This window comes from Lepisma saccharinum, chromosome 30, assembly GCF_977018435.1.
Source record: "Lepisma saccharinum chromosome 30, izLepSacc3.1, whole genome shotgun sequence".
In the NCBI taxonomy this organism is placed as follows: domain Eukaryota; kingdom Metazoa; phylum Arthropoda; class Insecta; order Zygentoma; family Lepismatidae; genus Lepisma; species Lepisma saccharinum.
In genome coordinates, this window is record NC_139258.1 from 31351630 (window position 1) to 31364516 (window position 12887).

Genomic DNA, 12887 nt, shown 5'->3' on the forward strand with positions numbered 1-12887 from the left:
AGCATTATGTTTTAGTGCTTAGAAAGAATTGTGAACCTGATGAAGGGGCAGTTGTACCCTGAAACGTCATTCTTCAACAATTGCATACTCACTTGTAGTTTTTTAAACAAATTTTATACTATTTTTAGTATTGTTTATATTACATAGTGAGTAATACACACCCAGCCACAATATGTTTGAAGAATTATTGTACATTATTTTGCGAGAGGTGAATCTTATAAATAGCAATGTGAGACTAGTAAAATAGAAATTGAAATCTTGATTTTTTAAATTTTTACTATTTTGTACCAAAAGTAATTATTAATTAGGGATCTTTCATTATTTTTCTCTAAAATTCGTGTAAATTTTGCAATATTAATGTTTTTTTTGTCTTTTTTTTATCACAGAAGGGAATGGTGCCCATCAAAAAGATATTCATTATAAACCTCAGATAACTTACTCTTTTTCCCTTGCAATTTGCATACTTGGGGAAGGAGGGGAACACCCTCACACAGTCCATTAATTAGTTTCTAGAATTTCATGCACGGAACAAACTGTTAGAGATATTTTTAAATATCCCAATAAATGAGGCTTCATGATGCAGAAAATTCAGTGTGAATATATCTTCTATAAAGTACTGCAGGGGAGCACTTTTGCTTGTTCATACTCATTCAAGTCTATATGTAAAATTTAGTAAATATTGCCCTATGAACATGTCAAATTGCAGACTTAATGTAATGCACTATTGTTCATTTTATCTTGCAGAACCATATTAATACACATACGGGAGCAAAACCTTACGCCTGTAATTTCTGTGAAAAGTCTTTTGCTAAATCCAACAAATAAATTTAAACACACTCGAAGAAAACATGCAAAGGATCTACAAGATAAAAGGAAGATAGTAGATGATAATGAGTGTGAACAAAATGTCAAATGTGATTCTGTTTCCTGTGAAAACTCTGTGCATTTATGACTTCAATTTGTTCATAAAAGTATGTTTTTAGTTAATGACTAAGAGCTTCTTGTAGAAGGTGGATGATAAGAAGACTGTATTTCAGCAATTATATTGAAGGAGAGTGCAAAATATTTGTTTCTGATATATCACTGCTTTTATGATGTAGGAACGAACATAAGCACCTTTCTTTCCAAAAAAAATAAATAACAATAATTAAACCATGCTGCCTTAAGTGTTGTAGATGATAGCCAAGTTTTAAAAATCATAGTTAAATATAAAAATGAATCAAAGCATCATATGTGTTCAATAGCAAAGCTATGTTTTTTTTATATTGTACATACATTATTGAAACTTTGTACAAAAGTAAACTACCGAAGCTAACACTACATTTTTTATTTTGTATATTGTTAATTAAAAAGTAATTTAAAAACTTTTTTCTTCTAATATTGTTTGGTGAAGAAAATTAACATGAAATTTTTAATAAATAGATGTAAAGAAGTTAGTAACTTTTTCCACGAGACTTACTTTTAAGAGTTAGTAACTTGTTTGCATGTATTACACAATTCTGCAATCATGAATGAAATTGTAGTCAGTAAATGTTGCTGTAACGAGGAAGTTAGTTATCCTTGGTTCAGAATTTCTTGTACAGTAATGTGCAGAATATGGTTAATGTGTAATTAAACAATTTATATTTTTCTACAATTGTTATATAAAAAATATTATTGTGTGCGAGAATTTTTCAGTATGCTTGGAAAAAAAGAGTAGGTGTTTGTGTGTAATATGATGTGATTCAACAGGATTAGCACTTGCAAGTCCCAAAATGCAATGTAGTTTTTACCCCTAGTATATTTATTTATTAGCACTGGTTAATGGTATTAATGTCGGTGACCACATATATTTCGTATAAACTTGGTTAAAAGAACTCTATTCTTTTACACCCCATGTTTTTGGGGCAGGAATGTGAAATTTTAGTGATTGGGTAATAGAAAATTTCTTTGATTTCTTCAGCTACAAAATTTATATGTATTGTATTTAAGTTATGCCGGCCTTCATGGTGGAGTGGGCAGATCAGTATGCTGCGATGGCAGGGGACCCGGGTTCGAATCCCAGCCTGGGCATGGGTGTTTGTGAGTGTCCTTTCATCAATTTCATCATATCATCACTCATCCCCATCTTCGCGATTAGCCATAAAGTGGCATTAACTCTTTGAGGGGCGGTGGTTACCTGTGCTAAAAAGTGGCATTAAAAGCGAAGTAAACTAAATCAATCAATGCATTTATGTTATTTTGTGTCATTTTGTTGTGCCTCTGACTTACTCCTGATGATGAAAATTACTGACAATTAGATGAAATACACAGGAGAACAATGCATCTTTTGGACCGAAGTGACAAGCAACATGTGACACATGTCACGTGGAAACGAGTCAAAAAACAGCAATGTTTCACACCATAGCAGCACAACAAGCCTGCATTCAATTGCTTAATTTCTCAAGCAATATGTGCCATATGTAAGATTATGCACATTTGTAGCACTTTTTTAGGTTTGAAACATAAAACCATTGGCTGTATTTTATAAACTGTTAATATACAGGGTGAGGCAAAAAGATGTTAACAATAAATGGGTGTTTAATCACTTTCAATTACAAGCAGGGATTTGGTTACAGGGTTTCAATTTGGCACTCATTGAGTCTGTTCATTGTTGTTTGTAAGGCCCTCTGGGCCATTTGGGCAGGAATTCCAGCGATGACGTGAGTGATGCGGTGTTTCAGGTCTTCTAGGTTGCGAGGTTTGCTGGCATAGACCCGATCCTTGACCATGCCCCACAGCCAAAAATCGCATGGCGTCAGGTTGGGTGAACGTGCTGGCCATGGAAGAGGACCACCTCTATCAATCCAGCGTTTACCGAACGTGTCGTTCAGGTAATCCCGAACCAGCAGACTGTAATGGGCATGGGCGCCGTCTTGCTGAAAGTACCCTCGCTGGAGAATGACAAGTGGTACCTCCATGAACGTGCTGAGCATGGCAAGGTAATTCTCTCCCCTGACGGTCTGTTCTTCAAAAAAGAACGGTCCAATCACTCCAAATTTGCTCACGGCACACCAAACGTTCACCTTAGGGGAATCTCGCATGTGCTCTCGAACTTCCTTCGGGTGCTCAGTCGCCTATATGATACAGTTGTGCTTGTTCACACGACCGCTGATGTGGAATGTTGCTTCGTCAGAAAACATGAACAGAATGTCAGGCTCAATATTCACCATTTCGAATATTTAGTCTCCCATACAGTGTTAACATCTTTTTGCCTCACCCTGTATAATACAGGGTGACAAGAAATAACCCGTACTAATGTTTGTGATCATAAATTTATTAAACCGAAACAATTGAGCAAAACAACACTGAAGAACAATGACACAGGACCTTAGGAACAAGATGTTCAGCCGGTTTCGAAGTGGCCTCCCTGGGTGGTGATACAGAGGTCCAAACGGGCTTTGAAATTTTGGGCGATGGGCCGCAGGTCCTCGGGCGACAATCGGTTCCACTCATGACGCAGCGATTGCTTCAGCAACTCCAAACTGTGGTGGCATTTAGCACATACCCTGGCCTCCAAAATCGATCAGACATTGTAGTCCATTGGGTTGAGATCCGGCGAGTAGGGTGGCCGTTCCGTCGATGCGATGAAGTCAGGAAAATGGGTTCTGCACCACGCTTGCGTCATTTTCGTCCTGTGGGCAGGAGCGGAGTCTTGCTGGAATGTCCATTGCGTATCGCCGAAGTGCTCCTGGGTCCACGGAAGGACGACGTTCTCGAGAATGTCGCGGCAGTACAATTCTTGGTTGATTTTGACCCCTTGATCCACGAAAACCAGGGGCGTCTTGCCGCTTGCGCAAATTCCGCCCCACACCATGACAGACTTCGAATTTTGGTGGTGTTCGACGATGGCTGAAGTAACGGGAGCCTCTGCAGACCAGGTCCTGTCGTTTTGGTGGTTGTGCGCCTGCTCCACGGTGAACAGCTTCTCGTCTGTGAAGAGAATGCACTCCCATCGCTGACCTGCGGCCCGGCGCTTCAGAGGGCGGCATCTTTTGAGTCGCAGATGCTTGTTTTCGTCTGTGAGAAGCTGAACTTTTTGGAGCTTGTATGCCTTGAGGTTGAGGTTCTTTTTTGCCATTTGCCGCACCGATTCGCAGTTGATCCCGATCTCACGGGCGACTTTTCTCATGGAGACCCTCGGATTTCGCTGAACTCACTTTTTGATGATCTTGCAGTTCTGGGACGTGTTGACAGTAGGCTTTCTTCCTCTTCCGGGACGGTCGCCTTCATGGCCGAGCTCCTTGAATCGCCGAACTGCACCTGAGACTGTCATTTTTGGAACACCCAGCAAACGAACAATTTCACATTGGCGTCAAGGAAAGTGTCACAGTTCCAAAATTGCACTGCGTTTGGTTGACATTGTGAAACACAAAGAAAATAATCGTTATGAAGCCGAAACAACAGGTACAGTTACAAAAGACTATGGAGAATCCAATAACACAACAATTATTTGGCTACGGTACACTACATTCTTGGCAGGATACGCCAAACTTTGTACGGGTTATTTCTTGTCACCCTGTAATATGATTAGGTTGTAGAAATAATGAACTCAGCCAAATCTTTAAAAGTAATATTATATTAAATATATAAGTTGAAAGTACAAAGTACAAAAATAAATGGCAAAAGCTGCAACACTTCCCACGGCATTTTGTACATTTCTGAACTTATGCTATACTGACAATTTTGTACATCAAACATACTCCTCACATGTGCACTCCAAAGTATGTTTTGAGTTACTTTTTGTACCACTCTGTATACATTTTACTATGTTTAAATAAAAGAGCACCTTTACCATGTCTTTTGTCAGAATACATTCCTGTAAAACTATCACTATTTACAAAAAGACAAATCACATCATTATAGAAAACAGAAATTGAAGTCCATTAGAAAAATGTTAATGCTGAAAAGGTGATGTGCAAAAGAATCATACAGTGTTGGAGAACACAAGCAAGCTTTAAGCAAAACTTTTAAAATGACTAGTAGCAAATATTATGGCATCATTATTAGTATACAACGTCTTGTTTTTTTAAAAAAAATCTCTAAGCATGATAAAACATATTTCCAAAATGTTCATACTGGGACCAGGAAAAAAATTTCCCATCCTGATCAGTTTTGTATTAAAAGTTATTAATCCTAAAGGTTTCTTACACTGTAAGTGTCCAAATTTTCTTATGTATGACATGTTTCATTCCAGAAAAGTGAAAACAATCACTACATGGAGCTATAGCATATATAATTTGAGAGTTTTACATCGAAAATTCTAAACATTTCTTTTCACAGATTTCCCAAAATGTTTAACCTGATCTGGTACATCAGTACTGGCTGATTCCATCGATTTAGGTATGGAAAGTTTAGGTTTGAGTCTAATTAATATATATATATATATATGTTAAAAATAACTTTAAATCGTTACAATGATCATTAATTGGTATTGGTTCAGCCCCTAACTACAGTGCCTTGGATAACGTAGTGTGGAAAACAACCCAAGAAACTGTTCCCTGAGATGGATGGCAGTGCGATCAGTACGGCTGCTAATTTTCTTATGAAAGTAAAGCGGCTTAGTTAGTTTTTGGAATATATTGTGTAGATTTGTTTGTCTTGAAAGGCAGTACGTGAATTGATGGAAACCATTATATTTGTGGAGTGATTTGCAGTCACAAAATGGCATTAATTTGGAAAGAAAAGTTAAATAAAATTAATTAATAAATAGCATGCGTAACACAAGAAGACCCATGGCAATGTGATTCCGGACGTCGAGTGTTGGATTGTGTACTAGTGTTTATTTTTCTATGTTAAGCCCCTATCACACGGAACTGGATTTCTAGTAGGAATGCCCTAGTTGGCGCTGAGCTAACTTTCTAGGCAGCAATCATGGCCACCTGGCTGACTGCTAGACTGGTTTGGAGGAATAGGACATGTTCTAATTGCTACTTGCTTTCCTCGACTGGATTCTGTGGAACAGCCAATCAGAGCAAATTTCGCCATTTGAAGATAAAATCTGTGAGTGTGCAAAGGAGGGTTTTTGTCTGTGGTTTCCGAGTGTTACTCAACAATGTATAAAATATACAGCATGAAAGGTGCGTTGAGTTACACCATCTATGCTGAGTGCACGGTGTTTACATTTGAAACAACTAAAATATTCTTCCATACGTGTACAGTAAACATTGTAAAGTATGTATTTAAGCAGCGCCATTGTTTTGTACCTAATAACGTTTTATACGAAACGTTATTCCTCTAGGTTGAATAGTTATCGGCTTTTAAAAATGTGAAGTGATACATTGTTTACATCTCACGCGGCCACCATTACAACTTCCCTCGTATGGGAACAAAAGTCTATCGACAAGTACGCTGATAAGTATTGTGTGAGGCGATAACTAGCAAATTGGTAGCCAGTCCAGCGCCAACTAGGGCATATCTACTGGAAATCCAGTTCCGTGTGATGCGGGCTTTATTAGAATATAAATAGTATCCCGAGAGATAGTTCATATCTAGCCGACAAACCGCAAGTGTCCCTTGCAAGCGAGCAGTTGGTAATCAACCAATGCTGCCTTTCGAACTGTAGGGGTGCAAGCTCTGACTGCACCGTTTCCTCAAGGAGATTTTAGACCAAAGCAACAAACGATACGGGGATTTCACACCAAAGCCACATGGGTCCTTCGGTTCAAGGCAACTTTCATACCAAAGTGACATGCGACACATGTCGCTTGGAAACAAGCCAATGAAGAGCAATATTTCACATCGTAGCAGCATGACTGGCAGCACAGGCCAACATTCGGTTGGTGAAATCCTCAAGCGATAAGTGTCGCTTTGGTGCGCAATCTCCCTAAAGCAAGACACTCATTGCATCGCGCATGTTCGAACAACAAACCACTAGTTTGAGTGACACAAGCAATACGTGTGGCTTATCATGTCACCTAGATCTGTTGTTTGCACAATTAGCAGCAAAAGCTTGCTAATAGACTGAAGGCACCATGTCGCTTGTCACTTAGTTGGAAACTCCCCCTGTAGCACGTCGCTTCGGTCTGAGCACCCTGACCGAAGTAACAAGTAGCACGCGAATACGCCATATGTACGTGTCATTTACCGTTTGGACCCTCATGCGCAATGAATGCTATTTTACAGTCTGGAAGTGTTTGTGTCACTAGTCACATCAGTGTGAACATCCCGTGCCACTTGTCCCATTGGTCTGAAAGTTTCCTTACACTGATGTCGATGGCACTAAAGAAGTTTTGTGAGTTTCCTCTTGTCGTTTCATGCAATCATCATCATCGTCATCGCCGCCATTAGTTTTAAGCGGAAGAAAAGAGACGGTAAATATAAAAAATACAAACGCTTCAGTGTGTATATCTTTAAAAGAAATCATGATGATAATAATGAACCTAATTCATACGCAAAAATTTAGTTACCAAGAGCATTCCACGCAAATTTTTTCTCCTGTATTATTAATGAAAGTACAGGGAGGTTATTTCAGTCGTTCACCGCCATCGTGTCGGCCGGTCGGCGCCGCCTTCATGCAACAGGTCCCGGCAAATTGCGTTAGAGGAAGTCCGTAACAGAAACAGCTTGTTTTGTAATGTTTCCACTTTTCACAATTACAGTTACAATTACAATTGAATAAGCACGTACCTTGTCGCAAGGATGCTGGAAAAGGTGTCCTCCCAAATACAAATATTTCTGGCACCTTATTTCTGACATCTAATCTTAGATTAGACATTGCTACTTTATCGTCAGTTGACAGAAAGGGAAGACAGCATCCCGGCGCATAAAGCGAACCGAAACCGTAAAATGATATTTAAAATTAATAATAGTGATCACTAACCTGGTGTGTTATAAGATATATTGAAAATGACCTCCTTCAACAGCAATACAACACGTTTCTTAGGTTCAAGAGATCCTGTCTCTCGTAATTGCCTGACCACTTTTCTGCAAGAGTTCGTTTTCACGTAATTATCGTACATAAAAACTCGATGTTCAAGACTATATTTGTTTAGCGGAATAACTAATGAATGAATAACAATTAACACACAATAAAGCACTAGCACACCAACTCAATAACACAGTATAAAAAAGACGCGTACTGATAAACGCAAACAGAAGTGAGCATGAGGGTACGTTACACTCACGACGTCTGGTAGCCGACAGTGTTGCTAACCATTTTCCGGCAATGTCCCTACAGACATAGTAAAAATCTCCCTACAACTGACCAAATGTCCCTACGCCAAGTAAAGCGTCTAAAAAAACAACACCTCATTAGCATGCAAAACAGAAGAGAAAATATACACATTTACTTACCAAATCTTTCTGCTCGGTGCTCCACAATTAATGAAGGAGCGAATTTACAATACAGGACCCCTCCCCGATTTTTGTAATATTTCGCATACTCACTAATTGAGGCCTCCTAATCACGAATTTGAAGTTAAAATTTGTGGGTCACCTGTAGAAATAGCAAAATAAGTGAATTTGAGTGGTCCGTGATCGGCACGATTGCTCATTACTTACCGGAAGATTTTGTGTTTCCAATACTTAAAAAATGAAATATACATTCCTGATATTGCTACGACCCCAAATTTGAACTATGTTTGCCTATCCTATCCTATCCTAACCTAACCTAATCTTACCGTGAATGGTTCGTGGGGTTATCCGTCAATGGCTTGTGGGGCTACCCGTGCTTGGTTTTTCGACCCCAAATTTTAATTATGTTTGCCTTGCCTAACCTAACTTAACCTAACCTTACCGAGAATGGTCAGTGGGGCTATCCGTGAATGGTTTTGCGCTAATTGTGATTACGAACCGATAAAAAAATCGTATTCATCATCGAAGACACCATTTTCGTATCCTGCAATTTTACGATCGATGCACTGTTGCCAAGCTTACCTGTAATCAAATCAGTCCACATTCCACATGTTCTTCTACATCGTGATTGTCACTGTCACATGTAATCCCCTTCTTTAGGCAATATACCGAAATCCATAAGTTTATTAATTACCCCACGAAATCCTCCTGCACACTCCACCTAAAAATCTGTACAACATTAACAACTTTTTTACTGTTCTCTTCCGCCATTCTTACACGATCCATGCTCTCCAAGTATGAAATCAACAGTGTGGCAACGCTGTAGACAGCGTAACTAATTGCGAACGTCAATTGTTCATATCAACAAATATGGCTACCATACTTGTATACGGAGAATCATTGCGAGAATTGAAATGCTTATTTTACAACTTCTACACGTTAATGAACAATTTTTTCACCTCACCCCAACATGTTAACTTGAGATAAATCATCACGACTAATTATTTCGTGAGTATAAGACGTAGCATAGAAATTACAGAAGGGTCCGGTATTGTAAATTTTTGCCTTAATGAATAATAGGGGTGTGCGGGACAAAATGTTTTGGGTCGGGACGGGAATTTTTTTTAAATCCCGACATTCGCAACGGGAAAAATTTGCAATTTCCCGACCAAGTCGGGAAATTTTCGAAATTTCCCGAAGCTCAGGAAATCTCGAATTCTACACGTCATTTTCACTTTAAGTGATTGTTTTTGCATTTCTAGAATAAAAACTTACAATTTATGATAAGTTCCAGAAACTTACAATGAAGAAAACGTCGAGAATTAACGACTTTTTAAAGTGACCATTCGGTATTTCCCGACTGCTTGGGATCCCGAAAAGTCGGGAAGTCATTTCCCGAAGTTGGGATCGGGAAGGGAATTTTCTTTTCCCGATCCCGGTCCCGACTTTTCGGGATCCCGCACACCCCTATTGAATAACGTTGAGTCATTTACTGTTATTTGAAGTCATACATGCTGCTGCTGTGAAGAGATAGATGTTGGTTGGTGATGCTGTATTTCCTGAAGTCTTTAACAATTCTGGTCCAATTTTATTTCTCTTTTTTGTTTTTGTATCACTTAGGTAACATTGAAAATATTCTTTCAGTTTCCGCGTTAGAATGTGGCAATGTTAGCACTATTTTCGCGAGAGTGGAAATGTTTTCAAAAAATAACTTGCCTTGAAAGTTCTCGGTAACCGATAACATGTTCCAAAATTCTGATGGAGACTTGTTGGTTAGTTGTTTTTTCTCTTCCTCACTAAAGTATCCAGATAAACTAATCCATTCATTCCAAACCGAGCACGAAGAAAGTGCAGCTGACTGGCGAGTAAGCTTTGCACCTTTGCGCAATAAAAAGTTATTTTCCAAGATTGAAAAAAGTCCCTACGTTTTCCTTCATTTGGCAAAATCTACGCGGGCGAAATATAGTGAAAAGTGCCTAAGGTTGGTATCACTGCCGACACTGTCTCATTCGTGCAGTATGAAGCGCCGTCTCGCGGCTGACAACTCCCCCGATAAGCTGCCGGTGCTCTTGCGACAACTGAGGATAAAGTAGCGATGTCTAATCTAAGATTAGATGTCAGAAATAAGGTGCCAGAAATATTTGTATTTGGGAGGACACCTTTTCCAGCATCCTTGCGACAAGGTACGTGCTTATTCAATTGTAATTGTAACTGTAATTGTGAAAAGTGGAAACATTACAAAACAAGCTGTTTCTGTTACGGACTTCCTCTAACGCAATTTGCCGGGACCTGTTGCATGAAGGCGGCGCCGACCGGCCGACACGATGGCGGTGAACGACTGAAATAACCTCCCTGTATAACGATAACAGGACATGGTCGACTGTCTAGAATGTTCGTTAATATCTTCGCGACCACTGTACCAAATATAATAGCAATTATCACATTCATAGAAATGCTTCATGTAAAAGAATCAGACGTTGCAGCGAAAACTCAATTTACTTCCATTATAAGCAGACAAATGCCATACAGCTGTACCGACACCAGCGCCTCTAGCGGTATCATATTTGAGTGGAACCAGCCAGAGCGCCCACAACAGTGCCGTTTTCCACACTACGTTATTCAAAGTGCTGTACCCTAACTAATGAATAGTAGAAAAATGCCCAGAGTTGCAATAAAGTACTACACCAAAGTAATATTACCTATCATTCAATTGTTATGTATTTTCTTTGTATTATTTGAAATTCATCAACTATTAATTCAACTGTTTGATGCCACTTGAAATCCATTGACCATTACTTAATTTAATGGAGTCAATCATAACATTGCTATTGTTTGACGCTATTCTAAATTATGCTAGAAATAGGAAGTTGATGAATAGTCATATATATATTTATACACACACTTATTTAGTTTCATAACTGAATGTTGTCGGTGCCTTTTAGTCTTAACCTTTCAATAACAAGGCTGTATTATAGGATAAATTAACAAGTAGGTGTCATGGACGACACCTACCCTATTTCTGACTTTTAGACTCATAACTACTTCGAATTTTGCAAATATAGTTTGAATACCTTTAGCTTGAATATCTCTTGCCATAAAGTTCAAAGAAAATACGTCAATAATATCCCCAAGCTTCTTTCGTAAGCTCCCTGATTCTCCTTGGAGTTATAGATTTTCTGCTACTCAGTGGTGTGTCTGTCCAGCCAGTTTCCAAATCTCTACCAAAAGTGAAATGTATATCATCTTCAACTTCCATATCAATTCCATAATTGACATCTCAGTCATCAAAAGTTGGTACATACCTCCGCATCGCTAGCGAGACCCTCTTCATAGTTTATCTGATAAATGACAGTCCTCTGTTTCACTACCTCTACCTCCATCATCACCGCTTGCTTTTCTTTGCCTTATCAGTTCATTTCGTATCTCTTCCTCGGTAATAAATCGCGAATTCATAGTCGTGGATGCATAAACTTTTAGAACACAAACAACCAGGCAGTGCCACATAAGACACCTATGTGCACACGCCTTCAAATAATATGCAACTATGAGCAGACTAGTTAGGTGGGGACACAGACGACTAGATCCATGTCTACTTGCATACCGGCTAGGAAGGTATACCACGTATGAAAAACCTCCAATTGGTTTTCACGCGCATGCATGCAAAGCAATAACATAGGTGTCACACATGACACAGCCTTGTTATTCAAAAGATTAATTTCTTCTACAATAAAAAGTCTAAAAATTTCATAATTTCCTAGATTCTGGTATGAAGAAAGAGAACATGCATAAGAGAAACATTACTTGGGTCAAAGTAAAACACAAAATAGCACATTTTTTTAATGTAGTTTTAGTAGTTAAAAAAACACTTGTCAAATTATTAATGTCTATCATTATTCTTTTCTCACTTATGAAAAATTAAAGCTTATATTTTACTATTTGAAGACCATTTTTAAAAATAATTTTAATTCATAACTGGGAAAAGAGAGACGCGGTAGTATATAAATACGGAGAAACTAGTACTCACTTTTATCCGCAAAGCGGTTTTTTCTTCTTTTTCGATTAATTTCAGTGGCCACTGAAATTAATCGAAAAAGAAGAAAAAAAACAGCTTCGTGGATAAAGTCAGTACTAGTTTCTCCGTATTTAATAATTTTAAGGTAATATTTTGAGAAATTTGGACCACAAACTCTTCATTTCTATTCCTTTTAATCATTACAGATGTAAAAATAATGCAACTATTATGCACACACACACACATTAAAAACATCTGGATATTTTGAGCTGTAAGTGAACCTTATTGAGCACTCCAATTTGGTATGGGTAAGAGGAATGCACCAGGTAAAATAAATTATATACATACTTGTGTTTATCTGCATAGTACTTTTCTAATGTGTAATTCACGTATTTGTATTCATGCCTGGATATTATTAGAATAATTAAATCAAGAAGACTTACGTGGGCAAGCCATGTGGCACAAATGGGAGAGGAAAGAAGAGTTTACAGGATTCTTGTTGGATAACTTGATGCTAAGAGACCTGTAGGAAGGCCAAGACGAAGATGAAGGGATGGACCTA

The 12887-nt window shown here is 38.4% G+C and overlaps 2 protein-coding genes across 6 annotated transcripts in view; one reads left to right on the top strand and one right to left on the bottom strand.

The window, feature by feature from the left end:
- Positions 1–1310, top strand: part of LOC145981824 (zinc finger protein 711-like) — a 22981-nt gene extending 21671 nt beyond the window's left edge. For 4 of the 5 annotated variants that reach the window (XM_083115263.1, XM_083115262.1, XM_083115266.1 and 1 more), the window contains one exon: positions 745–958. In XM_083115263.1, coding sequence (XP_082971389.1) covers positions 745–825 — 81 coding nt within the window. In that variant the 3' untranslated portion in view covers positions 826–958. Of the gene's footprint in view, positions 1–744 lie in introns of all 5 variants that reach the window. The other variant, XM_083115265.1, reaches the window with a different exon arrangement.
- A 2234-nt stretch (positions 1311–3544) lies between these two features.
- Positions 3545–4150, bottom strand: LOC145981923 (uncharacterized). The gene has a single exon (XM_083115419.1). It carries the CDS (start codon positions 4148–4150, stop codon positions 3545–3547), a length of 606 nt encoding a protein of 201 aa, XP_082971545.1.
- Between the last annotated feature and the right edge of the window lie 8737 nt (positions 4151–12887).

What these genes read in the sequence shown, in the direction of transcription:
- LOC145981923 (XM_083115419.1), bottom strand. Translation starts at nt 4,150, where the DNA reads ATGAGAAAAGTCGCCCGTGAGATCGGGATCAACTGCGAATCGGTGCGG.